This window comes from Xiphophorus hellerii, chromosome 2 (assembly GCF_003331165.1).
Source record: "Xiphophorus hellerii strain 12219 chromosome 2, Xiphophorus_hellerii-4.1, whole genome shotgun sequence".
Taxonomy (NCBI): Eukaryota; Metazoa; Chordata; class Actinopteri; order Cyprinodontiformes; family Poeciliidae; genus Xiphophorus; species Xiphophorus hellerii.
In genome coordinates, this window is record NC_045673.1 from 8002004 (window position 1) to 8023016 (window position 21013).

Below are 21013 nucleotides of genomic sequence, written 5' to 3' on the forward strand. Positions count from 1 at the left end.
CAAAGTTCAATGTATTTTATTTAGTAAAAAAAAACATTTTGCTGCAGTCACAGCTACAGCCTTTTGAAGATATGTTTCACCAGATTCGCAAATATTCTTTTCAACTCTGATCAGCTTCTTTGTCCCTGCTGAAGAAAAGCATGTCCATGTGTTACCCAGGTTTACATGGCTTGTGGCAAAGCTCGAATTAGACTTCTTCTGGATTTTTTTTTTACCAATGATGGCTGTCTTCTTGTGGCACTGGACCACACAACTAATTACCCTGTCAGCAACAATGAATTTCTGCACAATATTTTGTTTGGTTTGTGCATTATTATCTGTCTTGTCATACACCAAACCATAAACGGAGCTGTGCAAAGGAGAATCTTATTATGCCAAAGTTAAAAGAGCGTAGAACCAAACACATCAAGAGAAACACACAATTTACTTCTGCTCATGCTTACAGTTGCTCGTCTCTATAAGATAAGAAATACAGAATAGCAAAATGAACTGCTTTAGAATATCCAGCTGTTTCATTGTCCTCTGCAGCCTCTGTCTGTTTCTCTTTCTCGCTTGTCCTCTAAAACAATCTGCATAGTGTGGCTGGAAGAACGGAGGCGTTGTTTTGGTTGAATGGAGGAAAAGCAGAGGGGTGAGGGGTGGACAGCGAGATGCTCCAGCTGTGGGGGGACAAGACAACACAACAGCATCTCACATGTGGGTGATAGTGGGGTGGGTGTCCAGGCTGCGGGGGATGCACACAGTGGCATTGTTATAGGGGAGTTGGATGTATCTGATAATGTTGCGAGAAATGGATCATTCCCTCAAATCCTCCCTTTAGGAAGCCTTCACACAGAACACTAATGTTGCTATGTGTTTGTCTAAGTTAACACTGTTCAGAAAAATTTCCTCCACCCCCCAAAAAGTGGACTTGAGGTAAAACAAGTATTTTAGTAGAGTTCAAAGTGTCAGAATTAGCATAATTAAAATAAAGTGAATTATATTGCGTACAGGCTCAACTATTAGGTCCTTAAAAGTGATTGTTTTGGGGGTTATTGAGAGGTAAACAAGCATTGTCTTCTCTTTTGTGATTTTTTTTTAAAATTTATTGATGGTAAAGCATTATTAACTCATACAGTAATAATGGAGATTACTGAAATGCTGTGTCCAATATTTGTCTTGGACATTTCTGAAGGCTGTTCAAGAAAAATAGCAGACATAAGAGAACATTAGAATAATTTTGATCACCTACGATTTATTATTATGTAAGTTATTTCTTACTACTACTCATTGGCCATATGTTATTACTTTGAGTCTCATTTTCATAATTTTGCACCCATATCATCATAATGCAGCACAAGTTAGTCAGATTATATAACACTATTTGGTCATTTCCATATCATTTGTTTTTCTTTTGTCAGAGTTGGATTTTGAAGTGAAACCTCTCCTTGTGCACAGATTGTTGCAAATTAATCTTATTTAATACTATTTCTTCCACGAATCATTAACTTTTTTCTTATTAACCTTGTTGTTGTTGTTATGAGAATAAATTATTCTTGCTTGATTTGCACTGACAAACATTGCCCTGATTCATTTGTCTTTGAAATAATTGTACTTACAGCCAACTTTTGTTGTTTGTAAAAGCTTTCATTGATTTTTTCCCCCCATGATAAACTGTTTTCCCATATCTGTTCCCTTTATGTAAAACAGCATAATTAAAATTCAAAATTTGCTCTTTTTATTTTGCGTTGCACCTCAAAATTACCAGCATTCACAAACTGGCAATGCATTAAAGCTTTCGCCCCTGTTTTCAATATTATTGTGATGTTTAACTACAGTTTATGTTTTATTATCCCCACAGTTTGAGAAATGAATCATCAGGTCATGGTCAAATAATTGCTGTCGTGTGGAAAATCACAGAAGCAGAATCTCCGAAACCATGAAGATTTTTTTAATTTATACATAAAATAAGAGGACACTATGGTGACTTTTCATAAACTTTCAAAACTTTTCCCCCCTAGATTTATTTTTTCAGCAGCAGCAGCAGGCTATCGGACATCCCTCACCTGCCTCAGCTCCTCTCCTCCGACTCTCCCTGCAGCACACACCCTGTCTGGGAGGGAGAGGCGCAGAAGGGACACAACTCGCCTCCCGGAATCTACTTTAAACTCATTTTCACGCTTTTGTTTTTGAATCTTATACAAAGTAGAGTTTTATTCCTTCTTTTATAGGAGACATACGTTTTAAGAAAGTAGCCTACGTCACAGATTTTTATGAAGTTTATGAGAACTGAATTTGCGCTGTTGAGGCGACTTTTTTTAACGTTGTCCTCATGTGGAGCGCTCTTTGTTTTGTTTTAGTTTTAAAGTTTTATCCCGTCACGTATAGGCCTATAATTCGAACCACAAGGGAATTTTGAAACTTTAAAATTGGCCCTTTAGATTGGTGCCACGCTGTTTTACTAGAGCCGAAAAAACTTCAGCGCATTTAAACCGGCATTTGTGCGAAGAAGTGAAGTTAAATAAAATCGGGATTTCGTAATGTATATGTGAAAGTTCCCCCCAAATCCGAATCGGTGTCGTTCGGAAAAGGGGAGAATTTGATGGAGGTTTTATGTGGGACCCGCTAGGATGGACGTGGTAGATGAAACAGAGGCTTTACAAAGATTTTTCGAAGGTAAGATGTTTTCTAATCATCTCATTAACCTTTTACGCAAGAGCCACTGTCGAAACAATACTAATTTTTTTATTTGTAAGAGTTCTGACTTATAAATGACTTGACTTCATGAAAAAAAGTAAAAAATAACACTTTTTCTATCTTTTGCGACAGGGGCGTTGCAAAATTTAAAGAAAGTCCTGACCCAAACCTCAACTTATTTGTAAACCTTTGGCCATAAGGTTGTAACATTTCTGTTTTTAGGCAAATTCCTCTTTGTAAATAGAAATATGCACTTTAACAGTTGACAATAAATAATATTGTCACAATCAATTAATGAGAAAAACATTTTTTTAGATAGATAGATAGATAGATAGATAGATAGATAGATAGATAGATAGATAGATAGATAGATAGATAGATAGATAGATAGATAGATCCAATAACATCTAAATTATTTGAGATTTATTTAACACAACATAATACCTTTGTTTAGACATTTTAGGTGATGTACCTTTAACCTTTGAGAACATACATCATTATCTAAATAGCACATTTTAAATATACCTAGTTTCATAATTACATCATTTGCTCAAAGAGTACTGTGCATAATTCTTTAGTCTCACCATTCCTTCATCTTGTCCTTTAAGGAGTAAAATATATTTTGGTTCTGGTTTGGGCAGTCAGCTCTTAGTGTGAGTGCATGGGCAGCAAAAACAGCAGAAATGAAAAAAAAAATTCAAAATTAACAAATGTCAGGGACAAGACGTGTTGTTCTCATCATCAGATATCATCTGTAATTTATTTTTCAACAGTCTGTGTGCTCTGATTTGTTGCTTTAAAGATTTCTCATTCACTGTTGAAAACAAGGGGAATTCAGAAATGTTAACTGGTGCGGGGAGAAAAAGTGCTGCTGATGGGTAACAGATTGAGGAGAAAAGTAGGAATCCTGAAGGAGGGGGATTAGGTGGAGGAAGGTGGGGCTAAAAGGGTGTAGGAATTTAAGTCAAGATAAATAGTGTGTTTTGTAAGTGCTCTGTTGGACCAGAGCCGGCTTGAGATTTTATGGGACCCTGAGCAGAGTTTGATTTGGGGCCCCAATATTAATTCACATTATTTATTAAATAAATCACAGTAGTTAAATAGTGCAGAAAAGGTTATTTCTCTGAATTACCTCTTTGGTCTGTCAGTCAGGTCTAGAGTACAGTGATGAGCCATGAGCTTAGTAAATTCAGGAAAGAGGAACCAGTTTACATTTAGTTTGCAGCTACATTGCAGATGAAACATTACTACAGCAAAATGTCAATTTAATGTTAATTTTATTAATACAGGATGTTTTAAATAGGGATGTCTAGGGTGTGAATAATAAGATGATTTTTTAAATTGATTGTCAGCGCTAGCAAAAACACAAAACATAAAACTAACTAATAACTGGGTAAAACAAGAAGACCCCAGAGGATAAAGGACTTAATGGGACTCAAACTTCACTGGACTTCGAAGCCAATGTAAAAACAAAAAAAAGGACGTTTTTAGTTTAAGACACATTCTGTTTGAGAGGTCAGATGCTACTGCGGTCTGCTACAGTTTGAGTCCTACTTTAAGACTTTTCATGGGAGCAGACACATGCCGAGTACCCCAGGGTCCCATACTGGGGACCCTTCTTATTTAATATAGAAGCCCCCCCGCTAACTCAGATTACAACAACTGACGAGAATAATTATCTGAACTACACAAATGACACAGAGCTACCAGGTGACTATAAAGCCATTCAAGCACAGAGCAGATGCAAGTCAATGCGTGAATGTGGCATAACGTTCTCCAGCCGAATAGAAAGAAAACTGAAGTAATTATTTTAGGACCTTAATTATGGACGACCCAGACCACTCTCTTCATGAGTCTGCCTAGAGAAAACAGAGTATTCTCAGTCAGAGGCTTCTTCAGATTCGCTGTAATACAAGAGATCTTTCCTGCCAACAGCCATCATCATCTACAGTAACTCTTTGAAGAATCTAAATTAATGTTACAACATTAACTTTGGGATCAATAAAGTATTTTTTTAATTTGAATTTTTGAATTTTGAATTAAGAGTAACAACCAAGAGTGAGCACACAGCTTGAGCTATTATAATTAGAGATTAGTGAGGCCTGAAATCTACTATGTTGATGGACTCAGACCTGAACTTTCAGAGTCACATAAAGACAATTGCAAAGTCAGCTTTCTATTACATGAAGAACATTTCCAGGATAAAAGGACTGATGTCCCAGCAAGATCTTGAGTAACTTATCCTCGCATTTATTTTTAGTCAAATTTATGACTGCAACGGTGTCTTCACAGGTTTACCTAAAAAGTTAATCAGACTGCTGCAGCTGATCCATGAAGCTGCTGCTGGCATTCTCACTCAAACTAGAAAAGTAGAGCGCATCGTCCCAGTTCTGAAGTTCTTAAATAGGATTCCTGAAGCTCAGAGAATGAACCTTAAAATACTTTTGTTAGTTTATAAGTCACCAAATGATTAGAACAAAAATACATTAACGGTTTGTTGACATATCAACCTTCCAGATGACTGAGGTCTTCTGGTCCATTTCTACTCTGTATCATTCAGCATTCAGTTGTTAAGCTTCCAGAAAACTGCAAAAATGTTGAAACACTAAGTTACAAAACCACAAAGTGCTTTAGAGTAAAAGAATTTGAAAATGCAAAAAATATGCTATTAAAAATAAAATCGCCTTACCTTGCCTTGCCTTGGGGTCACCATGCAGGACTGGGGACCCTAAGCAGCAGCATGGTATGTGCTATACTTCAGGCTGGTTCTTGGTGACAAGGTGGGAATGTCTACATTTCAAGCCCCAAATTAATATTCTTTATAAAAAGCATAGTTTTGTTGTTTTTATCTGCAGAGTATTTTTGATATTATCACTTTCTTCTGTCTATTATTACTTATTCATGCTATAAGCTTCCTATAGAGCATGAATACTTTTAAAGTCATTTACACGTGGTGTCAGTCCATAATACACCGTGCGATTAACTGTTCCCTTCTTGTTAAAATTCAGAACACCCTACTTTACTGATTAAGTTTTTATTTTTTCAAAGTGTTTCAGATGTCAGGTGTGCATAAACACAATCACACCCCAAGAAGAGATCTGTGAGGAAATTTTGACGCTTTATTATTGTATGCTCTAAACACCTACTGAAATATACACAGCCGTCCATGACTGTCAAATGGTTCCTCACTGTTCTGACAGGAATTTAGTGTGTTTACATTCTTGCTTTGGGAGTAAGAGAGATGTTCTTTCTTTGGCTTTATTTCAGCCACCCTCGCTTGGTTTAAAATGTCAACTTGTTCATGAGAGGTACACATTAGGTGCTTGTTTTCCTTGTTTAATCCTGAGCTCAGGATTTTATTGAATCAACTTTGTATGGGCGTCAAAAAATGCTCTTTTATAGCTGATCAGTTAAAACAGCTCCGTAGAGAAAAACACTCAGACATGCAGCAATATGATTGATTTGGGTACTGGTAAAGTGTGTTTTAAGGGGTTTAGTGAAATATATATGTGTGCACATTAATGTACATTCCTGGCATAGTCCTGGTGGCTGTTAAAACACGATGAGGTGAGACTGGTGTTACTCTTCGTGGTCTTAGGCCTCTCGCTCCGACTCTCTCTGACTCCATTAGAGTGACAGTGAGCAGACAGGGTGAGGAGGTGAGATAGTACAGACTCAGGGTGGAGAAAGGAGAAAACCACAGATCCCCCTTGAAACTTGACCTTCTCCTCTCTGACTCACTTCGATAGCAACCAGTCCCTCGCACAAAGATGGTGTGTGCACCCACAGAGACTGGAGTCACAGCTGTCTGCAAATAGTCATAACGTCACCAAAGATTTGATTAAAAGAGAAGATGTAATGTAGTTTTTATATAGTTTTCATAAGAGATGAATTTTCACTTAAAATACACAAAATTGGCTTTATGAGGGCCCGCTTTCAAAACACTAATTGTGATGGATGCAGATGTTTTTGATGAGCAGGAACTACAGTATGTCCTCAGCGAGTTCTGTCCCAGGGGATTCCTCTCAATGGGATGTTCCCAACTACTTTTAAAGGGAGGCACTCATCAAGTCTCCTTATCATATCAGCGAAACTTCTTAATTGACTTCTTTCAATGCAGAGAAGCTTTCCCCTCACTGAACCTCTAAGTTCAGCCATCCTGAGGAAACTCATTTCACTCACTCTTTCTTTTGGTTATGATCTATTTCTCACACAGGTAAATGAATATTACCTTTTTGGTCCAGACAAGGTCTCGATCCTTAAATTCATCTCCTGCTCTATCTTCACTCCCTGAGACGTGAGGCAGGGACTGATCCCCAACTTTGAGAGAACAATTGTTCTTTCTCTGGTTGAGATTTAATCTTTAATATACACTGGATGCCCTTAAATTGTTTCATGTGCAACGTCATTATGACTGATCGCCATAAACACATTAAAACATTTTGTTAATCTGTATTTCCTGTACTATACAAGCTGATGGGACAGCAGTAAACCTGTTCTTCCATTACTCAGTTGTCGCCATCTGAGTAATTTTATGAAAATTCCTGCTGCTCTACTCCCACAGTAGCTCTGAATAATGGGTGTAAATGCTCCGACTCATCATGGAAATCCTGCAATAAGGTTGACAAAGTTTAGCTGAGTTCTCTGATTTATGGGTTCATCAGAAAGTTACTGCTAGAGGGAAGCATTGTTTCTGAGCTTGCAGACAGGCTTGCAGTACTAAGCAACGTGCTGCAAGCCACCCCGCTCCCTGCGTACATTGTTAAACTTGTAAAAGTAAATTATTTCACTGATTAATTTACTTTTGTTTCCACATTCATTTTCAATGATGTAAAGTCCTGCCAGAAAATTTTAATGACTATTTTTCATTTTGTTGCATCTTTTGAACAGTAACCACTGTAGTCTTGCAGTGCTCCGTATCATTGTTGTGAAACCAGAAACAACTCTGATCTGTACCAGAACATCTTTTCTTCCTAATTTCCTAAATGTTCCTTTACGTTGTCTCTGATTATATCTTGTTTAGTTCCTCCTCCTTTTTTTCTCAGTATTGAGAATTTCAGCCATTGGCACTCAGCCTCACATTTTACACAGCTTCTCTCTGCGTCCAGGTCCCAGCCTGATTTCTGTTGTAATCTCCCTGAGCCAGGGCCACCGGTGCGGCCAGTGCTTGTATGCGACAAGGGCTGTGTGTGGTAGCCTGGTACAGCCCTTTCCCATGACTGGGAAACTAATCCTCATTAAAACACTCTATTTCACACATACACATAGTGTTTTTAGCACACAAAACACACGCACACACACACTTTTTTTACATTGTTCTGCGACTCTCAAGACTTTGTTCTAAAGTCTTTGCGCCCGATGGGAGAAACATGTAAAAGATAGACAGGAGTTGTTTCTCTCATCTTCTGTTTCAGGTGTTGTCAGCTGAAGAACGTCATCATGCTTTGGCTTCGTCCAGGTACCCTGTGCTGCTCTGTCTGCTCTGCTTCTGTAGATGTGGTTTCTTAGACTTGATGAGTGGTTTTATGTTTTTGTTAATGTGTCAAAGTGATAGGCCTCAGTTTTCTGAGCAACTCTGTCATGAGAAAATATGCAAGACATTAGCATTGGCGATAATTTGGAACATCTTCTGTAATTTTTGCTTTAGTATGTGTGTACTTGATGGAATGCTGTAGACACAGTATGCATGTTTCTAAATTGAACTGCATTTTCCAGATCAGCTGTGAAGGTTGCTTGTGGTCTTATTTGTCTATGTTGATATGGATTTTGGCAGGTTAGTCTTAGATAGAAAAATCTAAAAATGCCTGTATATTAATCAACAAGCCAATTTAAGAGCTTTCAAACATTTGATTTGATATCCTCTTAAGTTCTTCCCTTTTTCGACAATTGCATAATACTGTATGTGCTGTGTGAATGTTATTTATTCAGCTTTTTCCATCTATTTTATGGATGTTCAGCCAAGATTGTTGGAGGATTAACTAAGATTGTTATTCATTGTAGTCAGATCTTTTCCATTTATTAAAAAAAATTTGCCAGCTCGTCTTCAGAAAAAGAGAAAAATTCATTCAAGGTCTGCATTTAATTTTCTTTTGTGAAAACAGGTTGGTAACGTATATTAAGTCCTTTTTGTTTATCCTGGAATGTGCATTTATGTTATTTTACAGAGCTCTAGGTAATAGTGTGGCAAATGAAACATTTAGACTTTGCGTTCAAGAAAAAAAATTCCTTTGAATTTTTTTTACTTTTGGTTAAGAGGAGTTAATGTTATGTAGGTTCAATCTCAAGGACAGAGCAGGGGAGAGCAAGGCAGAAGTTATAAGCAGTGCATACACCAGTGTGATTGACAGTGCTAAGACATCCTGCCTTGCTCTGATTGGTTGTTTCTGACTGGGAGCTGTGGATTTATGCAGATGGCAGTGGGACCAGAAACAGAAGAGCTCGATTTTTTTACAGGTTATGTGTCTCATGTTATACTGTCAGGATATAGTGACAGTTTTAACAAATATGTTAAAAAGTTAGTCACTGCTGCTTTAAGATTACTCAGGTTAAAACTGAATCAGTTCATGCTTATAGTTTATTAACTGAACTTTCAAATCTAAATTTGCACACAAAACAAAATATGGTTCTTGATTATTTATCACTTTTACATACAATAAAGTTATAAAAAATACAGAAAAGTTTGAAGTTATGGGTTAATTAGCAACTGAATATATTATCATGTAGCTTTGGTAACCTGTCCTTTACAGATTTACACCTGTTTAATTTTTTCTTCTGTTCTCTTTGTTGACTGCATTTAAATTTATCTGCAATCCTGCCTGACTTGCTGTCATTCTGTGACTTAGTTGTCGGAAAGTAAAATAAGCCCAACATTTTTATTGAAAATATGTCCATTTAGACAAAGTTTTTAAGTTATGGCCAGCTCTTATTCACTCCAGGGCTCCTTTACTCTGTTGTACCTGTAAATCACTCCATTGCTCTCCCTGCCTAGCAGGCTATGCACGGTAAGACAAGGCTTGAGGTTACAGAAACCAGCATAAACAAGAAAAATAATTTGTTTAAGCAGTTACGGTGTTTATGTAGTTAATTTTAAAGAGTGGGAAGAGACAAACATACTGTCAGTAACAGGCGCTTGCCTAGACAGATATTTATGCTCCAGTTCTTATACTCATAAAAGTCACAATTCCCCACAATTAAGGGAAACACTTTCCTGCAAATGAAGCTAAAATTATCTTACATTTGTTTACCACTGAATGGCGGATCATTTAATGATGCTTGGCTCAAGGTCAACATGTAAAAAACAGCTATGGTATGTTCAAAGTTCTCCTTAAAAGCTTATGTCACTCATGAATGCACTCATGAAAATTCAATTTATGGCATGATAAATAAAAATAAGAACTCTATGCATTATATGAAATTCAAAGATTACCTTAGGAAACACACATTGTATTGCTACATTCTCTACTCATGTTTGAAACTGGACGAATATGTTCTTACTCAAAATAAAACCGCATTTTCCTGAATCATATTCATCTTTAATCGGAACTCACACACTCTGTCCTCTGTGTGACAACCAAGCCATTGAAATGGTGGCATAACACACACACGCACGTAAAAACAAACAAATGCGTGTTCACCCCGGCACGCGTATGCTCACACAACCCTTAATCTTTCCAAAGGCACGTCTGTATCGAAGTCAGGCTGACAAGCATTTCACTGTTCTCCCCTGGACACAGCTGGACAGAGAAAAACATAGAGGACAGGGAAATCTACACATTCAGTCCACAGCCAGTTAAGATGATTCAGTAATTTGCCCATTACACATGCTTGATCTACGTTTCTGTCAATCTTCTCTCTAAACCAAATGACATTGACATTGGCTCCTTTATTTACTATTATTGGTAAAAATAAGCATGTAAACAGAAGAATCTTTTGTTTTTTTGCTTTGGTGTGACATTATAAACCATTACTGTTCTTTGTCGTAAAAAGCTACATCACAAAAAATTAGACAACAAAATAACACAATACCAACTAAATATACAGTAATTCATATGTTTACTGTGAAACTGTACATTTTCACAGTTTCCACTGTGAGAATTTGTTGGTTTTTTTTGGAGTATCCCATTCTTACAAAAGAGCAGTGATCTACCACAATAACATTTACAACTAGATGAGTAGAATTCAGTTTTTTTCCATAGTGAGGTGATTTCTTCAAGATTTATGTTATTTTACAAAATAAAATAAAAAACAGTGAGTAGGTTTAAATTCTCTTGGTAAATAATTTGATTTTTCAGCTCTTTTATCAAAAACCTTGACATTTTGGAGCATTTTTGTGTCAAATGGGATCTTTGACACAAACAGGACACGTCATGCTGAGTTGTACTAAGACAGAACAGATTACTGGACTTCAGCCACAGAATGTTTTATTTAAACTATCAATACCTCAACAACAATGGCTCGAAAAGGACCACTGGGTATCAGACCTTTGAGTGTCGAACCAGGTGCTCAAGGGGTCGACGATAATAGGAGTCACTTATGTCTGTTGTTCTTAATGCTTTGCTGTCACTTTCTGTTGCTGTATGACTCAAATTTTGCACCAGTTATGCAATAATAACATTTCATAATTTTATGTTATGATGTGCAGAGGTTCTGTAAACACTGAGGAATATTTACCCAACTCAGCATGCCAAATGCGTGAAGTAGCTTCAAAAGAATGACAGTCCGATCTGTTTTCAGATTATTTTTTACTTTTGCCAATTAAGGTTGCTAATAGATTCTGAATGGAATGTTGAGTTGTATTTTTATTTTTATTTTAGGTGATTATTAAGTGTAGGGAAGAAATAAGATGCTGCTGCCGCAACAAAAGAAATCTACTTGGTCATGTCTTTATTTTTTACTCTCTTCATCCGAAGTGTTTAACTATGTTGTCAAGACATTCTTGTAGATGAGGTCTTTCATCTCAAGGAGCTTTATCCTGGTTAAATAAAGGTTAAATTAATGACTTTTTAACATATGCTGAACATGCTCCAGTTATATGAAAATCTTGAGTTTCATTTTCCCAGAATGAAACCTTGGTAGTTGTCTTAATATCTGCAGTATCTAAGTTTGTTTTTTTCTTTGAAGGTAAAACCAAAAGTTTTCCCACCTAAATGAAATAATATATTGGTTATAACTGCAACAAAAATATTTCCTATAAAATTTATCATTGTTTAATTCATAAATTTGAGCAAAATGTAGAATAATAACTCAATGAATTTAATAGCAGTTTTCGGGTCCTTAAAAATGCTATGAATTTTGCCATTCTGATCTTTATCGAGTTCCACCAATAAGACAAAGGGACATTATTAGCGAGTGAATTTGGTGGTCATACTCATGAAACCTTGCTAACTATAGAATTAAAAAAGCTTTTAAGCCTTTTCCTTCTTTATCTTTTGCAGTAACTGTAAATATTCCAAACAGCTGCCTTTATCTGAGTCGCATGTTTTAGGTATTTCCTTGCTTTAGTCCAGCTGATTTCAATTGATGACTGATTAACAGGCGTTTGTTGAACTGCAATCAGTTGAATCAGGCACATTAAAGCAGGGAAACCTCTAAAACATGTAGGACAGAGTGCCTTGAGGACCAGGGTTGGGAAACACTGAGCTAGCTGACCAACAGTGCTCAGCAACAGGTGGGGGAAAAGTCCCTTTGCATTCCTTGATGCTGTTAATCAGCCAGTGACAGGGCTTACTGTTTTGCAAAATGCACATTTTGGCTTCACACTTTGTTTTTTAGACACATCAACATGGCAAGATGAGAACCAGTGTGTCAGAAGTCTAATTTTAAATACACTTTGGAACATGTCTATATTTACACCTTTGACACTTAATCATGGTGATGGATTGCATGAATACTAACTAGTCATTCCAATAAAAAAAAATTATAAACCCTATTATTAGTTTTCAATGCCATCTTGTTTTGAACACGTTTCTTGGACTACAGTGTTAAGTCTATTTTTTTCCCCTCACTTTCCTTTGTTTGTAAAGTCTTCCCAACCTTGAACATCATACCTTTTTCCTCTCTTTTCTTGCCCCAAGCCTTCCTTAGGCCCCATCAATCTTCCCTCCTCTTTCCCCATATCTCCCTATTTTCTGTTATCAGTCCTGCCAGCTTAAATTTACTGCCTCTTTGGGTGGGGTGCACATCTGGATCCTATTTAAAAAGAACCATCCTGCCTTTTTTCCTTCTTTTTTTTTTTTACTAACATGCATCAACAGACATTTACCAGCTGTTTATTGTCTGAGAAGCAAGATTGTTTTTTGTCATCAAAATGGCAACACAAGGATTTATAACTTTAAATCTTAAATCTAATTTAATTAGTCTGAGACAAGAGCTCAAGTTTGTGAGTTTTTCTGGTTGAAAGATATGAGATATGACTGTTCACTGGAAATGTTCTCAAATGGGGCCATTTTTCCAGGATGATATAACACATTAGTCACCTTTGTTGCAAACAGTAGAACTCAGTAATAAAATATTATAGGAGCTGTGACTCTAGCAGCATGGAGCAACATTTGTGTTGTGTTTTGATGGCAGTTAGAAATGGATGGAGAAAAGGGAAAAGGTGAAATATTTTCTAATGCTAACACAAAAATTCCTCACATTCCCCAGTTTCTAGCTGAGGACCTTCCTAATCTATTGGAGGAGGAGTGAATGCGCGTGTGTGCGCGCGCGTGTGGGGGCGTATGTGTGTGTGTGTATTTATGGGGGTGGTGTTTGGACTTTAAAAGAGTGGGGTGTCCCACCCATCCACTTATAGCAAGTCCATTTTTTTTCATTTGTTCTGTTTGCACAATCTGACATTTGGGAAAATATCTTAGAGGTTTTTAAAAAAATATTTACTTTTTAATTATAATATTTGAACTGATGGTGATTATCTCTATAAGAGATGTATTCAAAGCAGGTGTTCATTCTACGTCTGTGTTTTCAAGACTAAGTGAGGTCATGTGTTTGGGATTTGCAAGGCTTTGCCTATCAAAGGCTGAAAATGACCCTGGGGGAAAGATTGGGTTGGATTTTGGAAATACTTTTGTGTAGAATTATTTGTAACATTTTCTATATATTTATAGAAACAATAAGTCAATTGTTTAATACTTTATACTTTAAATACTTTAAATATGAATACAATAAATAGTAGTCAGAACTATTTGGAAATATTTTTAAACAGCAATTGGATTTCTCGCTTTCTTTGATATCCTTTTTGATAGTTTAGTTATCTTTAGTCATGAAGCTTATGAAACTAAATTCAATTCCATGTGGTTACCCATTTCCTACCCAGAGTTACCAATTACAGGTTGTAGTTAAAATATTCCACTGGGAAATTAAAAAAGCCAAACATATGAGTTCTCTCTGCATATGTGTCTCACATGTGAAAGTGAGTGCTAAGAATATGGTGCATGGGGTGGAATATTGCCCTAAACTACGTTTAAAAACATTTTTAACATATTCTTCCCTTATACTATAACTGCTTGACTTTTCTTTGCTCATTAGGGGGAAATGAATAGAAGCCTCCCCCAAAGAAATGCATATATCTCAGATACAGCAGGAAAATACTACCTTTGTTGAAGATATAATCATCTGTTAGGATGTCAAAAATGATACCTTTGGGAATATAGGGTTAATTTAGCTCAAAATTTTTTCAAGTAGAACAAATATGGCTTCAGTACAAAACAGTTTGTGTAACAATGGTGGAGACTCTGAATCATCACTATGTCCACATCCTTTGACTCTTTGTCACATCTGAAACCTTAATCTCTACATTTCCTGTGAGCCAATCACAACCCTCCATTTCACAACATCATCATTAAGTGTTCAAGATAATGTCATCATGTCTCATTATCACATTTTACACCTTGAAATTAACAGAGTTCTTACAAAGACATTTGTGGGATAAATCTGTCAGGGAATTGTTGCAACACTTGGACTAAGCAGTTGTGGCATTGTGTGGAGCGGCTGATAGATTCCTGTTGCTAATCCCCAGATGCTCTCCATCTTCTCTCTTCACGTTCCCAACCCTCCCTTCTCCACAGGTCATGATATTACCAGTTCTCTGGAGCCAGCCAACATCGACACCAGTATCCTGGAAGAGTACATCAGCAAGGAGGACGATAGCACTGACATGTCAGTAGGGACTCCAGACTAACCCAGCAACGTCAAAACAACATGCACCAACCAAAGCAAACCATGTTGTTACAAAGGAATTTGTTTTTTCTGATAAGGCTAATCCCTTCTTTCTTTTTCTTTTTTCTCCCTCCCAGCTGTTTCTCAGAGGTCCACAGCACCCCGGGACCAAATTATTCATCTCCTCAGGCAGGAGTGTCCTCCTCTGGAGGATTGGTGTGTGGTGTGAGTCCCCCTATTCCTCTGCGCCAAGGAGCCCCTCCAGCCGGGCCCCCTAGTTGTCAGAACGCCTATCCCCAGGGTCCATCTCTAGGGCTCCGACACGGTTACCCCTGCCTGGGACAACAGCAGCAGCAGCATCAGCAGCACCAGGCTCACGTCAAGCCAGAGCACCGGGGCCATTACGCTCCAGGGTGAGCATAGTTCAGGAAAAAAACTGGGAATTTATTATCAGAAGGTTGGTTAAGTTATTTGGAAATGGTAATTATTTACTTTAATTACTGATTAATTCCCCGAAAAAGCAATCCAATTACTTTACTGATTGCTTATCTTCAAAAGTAATTAGTTATTTGAATTACTTTACTTAGTTTCTTTTAAAAAAGAAGAACGTAGAGCCTGAATACCCTTTAAAGCAGTGGTCCCCAACCGTGGTGGTCAGGGCCCACTGCCCTGCATGTTTTAGGTGTTTCCCTGCTGCTGCACACCTGGGTTAAATGAATAGGTGATGAACCGACTTCTATAGCATATGCAGGAATGCAAAGGAGGTAATCATATAAATCAGCTGTGCTGGAGTCCAGACTCATCAAAAACATGCAGGACAGCAGTCCCTGAGGACCAGGGTTCGGGACCACTGCTTTAAAGAATGTATTTTTAGCCTAATTCTATTTTTTCTGTATATTTCATCCTATCAAATTTAATCAAATGAAGTTATCCCCTTTTAAAACCTGTTGATGTCTTACCACAGTGAGACTGAAGAAAGGTGGAATTATCAAAGAAGGCCAACAACCAATCACACAAACCCCTTGTTTTTGCTGACTTTATCAATATAAAACAAACTAAACTGAAGATATAAATTTTCATGAGAATATAAGACCATGTTATTAGATATTAAGGATCTACATGTTTGTATTTTGTTAAGTTTGTTGCTGATTTACAGTACTTCTGTGTTTCATTGTTTAATTCCACCTGATCATTCAACCAGACAGCCTTCGTCAAACACAGAAACACAGACATTGTTTGACTAAGTGAACAGTAATGAACTAGCAAGTGTTTATTGTGATACCTCTGATGACGCCATTCTTTGCTGCATTTCTCTAACAGTAGATTTTCATTTTGCTTTATGCTCTGATAAATAATAGTCATTTTAGGCATGCTTTAGTTGCAGCCATCTCATGATTTCGACATGTATTTACCTTTCTTGAATATCATGTTCTCTTGTCTTTCACATTTTTCTAAAAATGGCATTTGGCCACTTTTACAACTTATATATCAAAGAAATATAATACCATGGATCATTTAGTAAACATTTGTTTAAACTCTGATCAACTTAAGAAAATTTTAAAATGAATAAAAAAATTAAAATTCTTAAGTTGCATGTATTTTGTTGGCGGGAAAGAGGGTATGTTTTCATTTACAGAATTAATATAACAAAATTAAACGTTTTCATATTATGCCACAGCTGTACCAGGTTGCTAATAATTGGGATTTCGATTAATAATACATAATACAATACTCTTACTTCACCATTACAGCCAAAACCCAACTCTTCAACAAGTGCATTATCAATGTTACTTTAGTAACTTAAAGTGTTAGTCAAGATGAGAGGGAGGACTGATAACAGAGATAAAGAGTCCACTTATATCCTCAGAAACAGAAAGTCTGACCTTTCTGGTTGTGAGAAAGTGCAGAACAAGAAAAAGCACAACTAAGATGAAGTGGTTAATGCTGGATATTTAAATAGATTTAACATTTCTAGAGACTAGCATGCCTGTGTTATAAGCTTTAAATTCATTCCCATTATTTTTCTTTCCTTCTTTGATCCTTTGCTGCTAGGACTCTTCCTGAGTCCCCACCAGACTCCAGCTCTGAGCCTTATTCCCCTCAACAGGTGAATGGTGAGTAGCTCGCTTTTTGCTTTAGAAAATGGGAATTCAAACGCCAAGCCTAATGTTGATTTATTTTATTTTAATTAAACTAGACACCGACTTTGCAGCCAAATATATTGTTTCATTGTTTTATTAATCTCACCTTTTTTCAACAATTAGATTAAATTTTGCCTTTTAAATAGTGTGCTTGCATTCTCAAATCTTTGGTTTAGATCCTCACATGATCAGAACCATGACTCCAGAGAATATGTGCCAGATGACTCCAACGCCGCCTCTCCCACCACACTGGTCACTATCCTGGCATGCATCGAGACATGTACCTAAAGCCAGAGCCCATGATCTCGCAGTATCATATCGGCCCAGCAACTAGTGGGGGTGGGGAGATGCAGCAGACACAGATGCTCCATCAGCTGCTGCAGCATCCTCAGGGGCAAGAGTGAGTCAGTGGATAGGGTTGTCTTCGCCAGTGTGTGTTGAATCATCAGACACAATCAGTTCTGATTTTGTTTTTGCAGCAGCATCTCTGTTCATCAAACCAAGAAGAGGAAGCACTCTGAATCTCCCAACAGCACCTTGAATTCCCAAATCCTCACAGGTATCATCAAACAAGAACCAGGTAGGCAGGCATCTTTCTTCCCTCCCTCCCTCACCTCCTCTACCTCACGCTCACCAGCTCTCACTAACTCTTAACACAGATTTACAGAACAGAACATTTATTACATGAAGCTTCAACACGTTAAAGTCAGCTGTTTTAAACCTGTTTGTCACAGGTTTAATGCAGGACGCAGACAACTCCTACCTGGACCCAAACTATCAGTGCATCAAGTGGCAACCTCACCAGCAGAACAAATGGACACCCCTTTATGATGCCAACGGCAAGGACCTGTGCGTGGAATTCATCTTTGCTATATTGTGCAGAAGCAAAAAGAGATTTATGAATTTTATAGAGTCAAAAATGAACTATGATTTAATTGGTTACTGGTATAATTCAACAAAATGCACGACAGGAGTGGAAAAGTAATGGCTTTCCACAACATTCCTGCGCAGTGAGGTATATGGGGGAGTGAACAAGAGCAGGGTTTCAATTTAGACAGACACCGTCGACGAGGATAAAGGGGGAAAAAAATGTATTGCACCTCGTTGTGCTTTTGCAGTGCCAAACAAGATAGGGAGGGAGGTTGGAATGAACTCCCAGGACCTTTGAGATATGTTATCAAAACCACCTGGTTGAGCATTGAAGCTCTAAGCACACAATGCTTAAATTATGAAAATATACGGGAGTGACTTTTTCAAAATTACAAAATTTTAAGGGAACGTTTAATCTGAGGTGACCTCCAATTAGCAGAAGGATACAGATGAATAGCCATGTTAATGCTTAAAAATATAAAATTTTGTTGATAGCTTGTGATTTTTCTGGCTGTACAGCTCAGTTTTTCTGAACTTGTATAATGAAACCTATATTTTCCTACACGGGAAAAATAGAAAAGCATTTTTGGTCTAGTTTCTAGTGCAAGTATTTTAGTACACTTGAAATAAGACAAAACAAACTCTTAAGCTTTAGGAACTCGTTTCAAGTCAATAATTCATTAATACTGATAAAAATACTAGTTCCACTGGCAGATTTTTCACTTATAATATGTTAATAATTGTCACGGGAATTAGTACTTTTTTAAAATCAATATTAAAGAATGATTTACTTAAGCTGAAAGAAAATAATTAGCATTTTCTGGAAACATAATTCATAAATTCTTGGAAAGTAGCTTTTTATTTTACTGAAAGTAACATATAGATTTACATAAAATAATAAAAAGAAAGTCACCTTTAACCTACTAAAGTGCAACTTAATTACAAAAAAGTAACAAGTACATTCTGTGAAAATTACCTGTAAATTCAGCAGATTTTCTTCTTCCCTGTTTAGACCGATGCCAACCTACCGCGTTGATGCTGACAAAGGCTTCAACTTCTCCTTGGCTGACGATGCCTTTGTATGCCAGAAGAAGAACCACTTCCAGGTCACAGTGTATATCGGGATGCTTGGAGACCCTAAATATATCAAGACGAATGAAGGCCTGCAGCCCATAGACTGCTTTTATCTCAAACTACATGGAGTGAAGGTGAAGGAAACATGCTGGACAGTCAAAGCATGATTTCAGATGTATGTATGGTACCAACTTGGCTTGATTAGGTCCTTAGATGATGGACAACCTGACATTTATTACTTTCCATATTCTATAAATTGTAGATTTATGAATGTCTTTAAGGAATAATGATATGGAAAAATACTCACACCTTTAATTTGACACTGAGTGTAAGGGTGTGTATTTATTAAGTACTCAATTTTTGTTCTTTGCCGGCAGGTGGAAGCCATGAATCAATCGATCAGTGTGGAACAGTCACAGTCTGACCGCAGCAAGAGGCCTTTCAAGCCAGTGCTGTAAGTCCATGCTCCTTAAATCACTTTGAAACAATCATGAGCTCAATCATGCCATCATTATATTTGTCTTTGTGTGCCAGGGTCACGTTGCCCCCTGAGCAGGTCACCAAAGTTACAGTAGGACGACTCCACTTCAGCGAGACCACAGCAAATAACATGAGGAAGAAGGGCAAACCGAATCCTGATCAGAGGTAGAAAGTGTGCTGCATAAATGTGAAATATTTGGACACATTTATGACCCTTAGGAGTCTCTTGTTTTTGACTGCATTAATCTTTGCAGGTATTTCATGCTGGTAGTGGCCCTGCATGCACAGTCCCACAGTCAGAGCTACACTGTGGCTGCACATGTGTCTGAGAGGATCATCGTCAGGGTAACGTCTGGCCATGTCTGTTTCCTTCTTACAGCAATCATATCCCGTGTGAATGTGAAACTTTTCTATTGATCAGCTCCTTGGCCCTTTCTAACCTCATGCTCTCCATTCCTTTAACCTGTCTGAATGTTCTTACCTTTACATTTTGAAAAGAAAATTGTTCCCCAGAGCTCAAATGATGAAAGAATACATGATGTTGCTGTCCTGTAAAAAGAGAATTCAGAGAATTTCTCTATTTTAGGAGCAAAACGTGTTGCTGTTGACGCAGGGTATGTCCAAATTACAGGCTGCAAACTTTGAAGGTTGACTATGTCAGCAGTGATGCAACAAATAATGGCATGAACAAAGAGATGGAGCACAGTTTCAAATATAAGTATATAAAAAGCTGGTGGTAACAAAAATTTTAATCTAAAACATTTATGCGGTTGCGTATTCTTAAGCACTATTTTAAATTCTCATGGTCCTTTGTCCTTTAATTCATCTTAAAGGACATTTATCACCACTTCTTACAACAATTATGTTCAGACTCGTAGCTTGGATTGCTATATTAATTTATATGTCCAAAATCTGGGAAGAAATTGTCTAAATAGCAACAACAATGTCTCTAGCTTGACTATGAGCTCAGAAAGGCAAAGACTTTATCAGACTTGATTTATCAAGTGAGAAGACGAAAATCTGAAAAAAAAAAAATGTTTGGAGATCTAACAAACCAGCACCACATCCCGAATTTAAAAGTGGTCTGTGGAAAGCCCAGGCTAGTTTGCCAAAGTGGTGAATGACCACTCATGGCCTAAATTATAATTTACAAAAACTAGAAATCATGGTAAATATAATTTCTGCTCCGATTCTGATCAGCATTCTTGTTTGATTTACACAGACACTTATATTTCTCTGAAAAACTGTGAAAACTGTGAATCACAAGAATTAGCTACTTTTAGAGAAGTGGCTCCAAAAACAAGGTTTAATAAGTGGATTGCTGTTAAAAACAATAGAAAGGTCAATTGAAATTCATAGATTTCCTGAGTCTGAAGTAGTTTAACATTTGCCCTTTAAAACATGAAATCTAAAATTTTCAAACAAAAGCTTTTTGCTGGACAGCAATGTTTGTTGTATTTATTATACAATTATTTATCATAACTGCATGAGATAGAGAAACATAATGTGTCTTTTTTGTAACAAGAGCATTTACTTGTTTTGGAGATTTTGCTTTTATCATTGTGATGTTAAAATAAGATTTTTATTATGTAAAAATGTGTAGCTGTGATAATCAAAAA

The 21013-nt window shown here is 37.1% G+C and overlaps 1 protein-coding gene and 1 long non-coding RNA gene across 2 annotated transcripts in view; one reads left to right on the forward strand and one right to left on the reverse strand.

The window, feature by feature from the left end:
• LOC116732386 (uncharacterized) lies at positions 1-3615 on the reverse strand. Its single transcript, XR_004341768.1, has 2 exons — positions 3261-3615; positions 1-659 (listed from the first exon to the last, which is right to left on the reverse strand). It is a non-coding gene; the product is annotated as an uncharacterized LOC116732386 (long non-coding RNA).
• The window catches only part of myrf (myelin regulatory factor), a 26370-nt gene continuing 7420 nt past the window's right edge, over positions 2064-21013 (forward strand). The window contains 12 exon segments of the mRNA XM_032582329.1: positions 2064-2655; positions 14739-14829; positions 14967-15242; positions 16882-16943; positions 17147-17220; positions 17222-17370; positions 17450-17550; positions 17705-17819; positions 18853-19048; positions 19292-19368; positions 19449-19559; positions 19649-19754. Of these exon segments, the coding sequence (XP_032438220.1) occupies positions 2610-2655; positions 14739-14829; positions 14967-15242; positions 16882-16943; positions 17147-17220; positions 17222-17370; positions 17450-17550; positions 17705-17819; positions 18853-19048; positions 19292-19368; positions 19449-19559; positions 19649-19754 (1404 nt within the window). The 5' untranslated portion in view covers positions 2064-2609.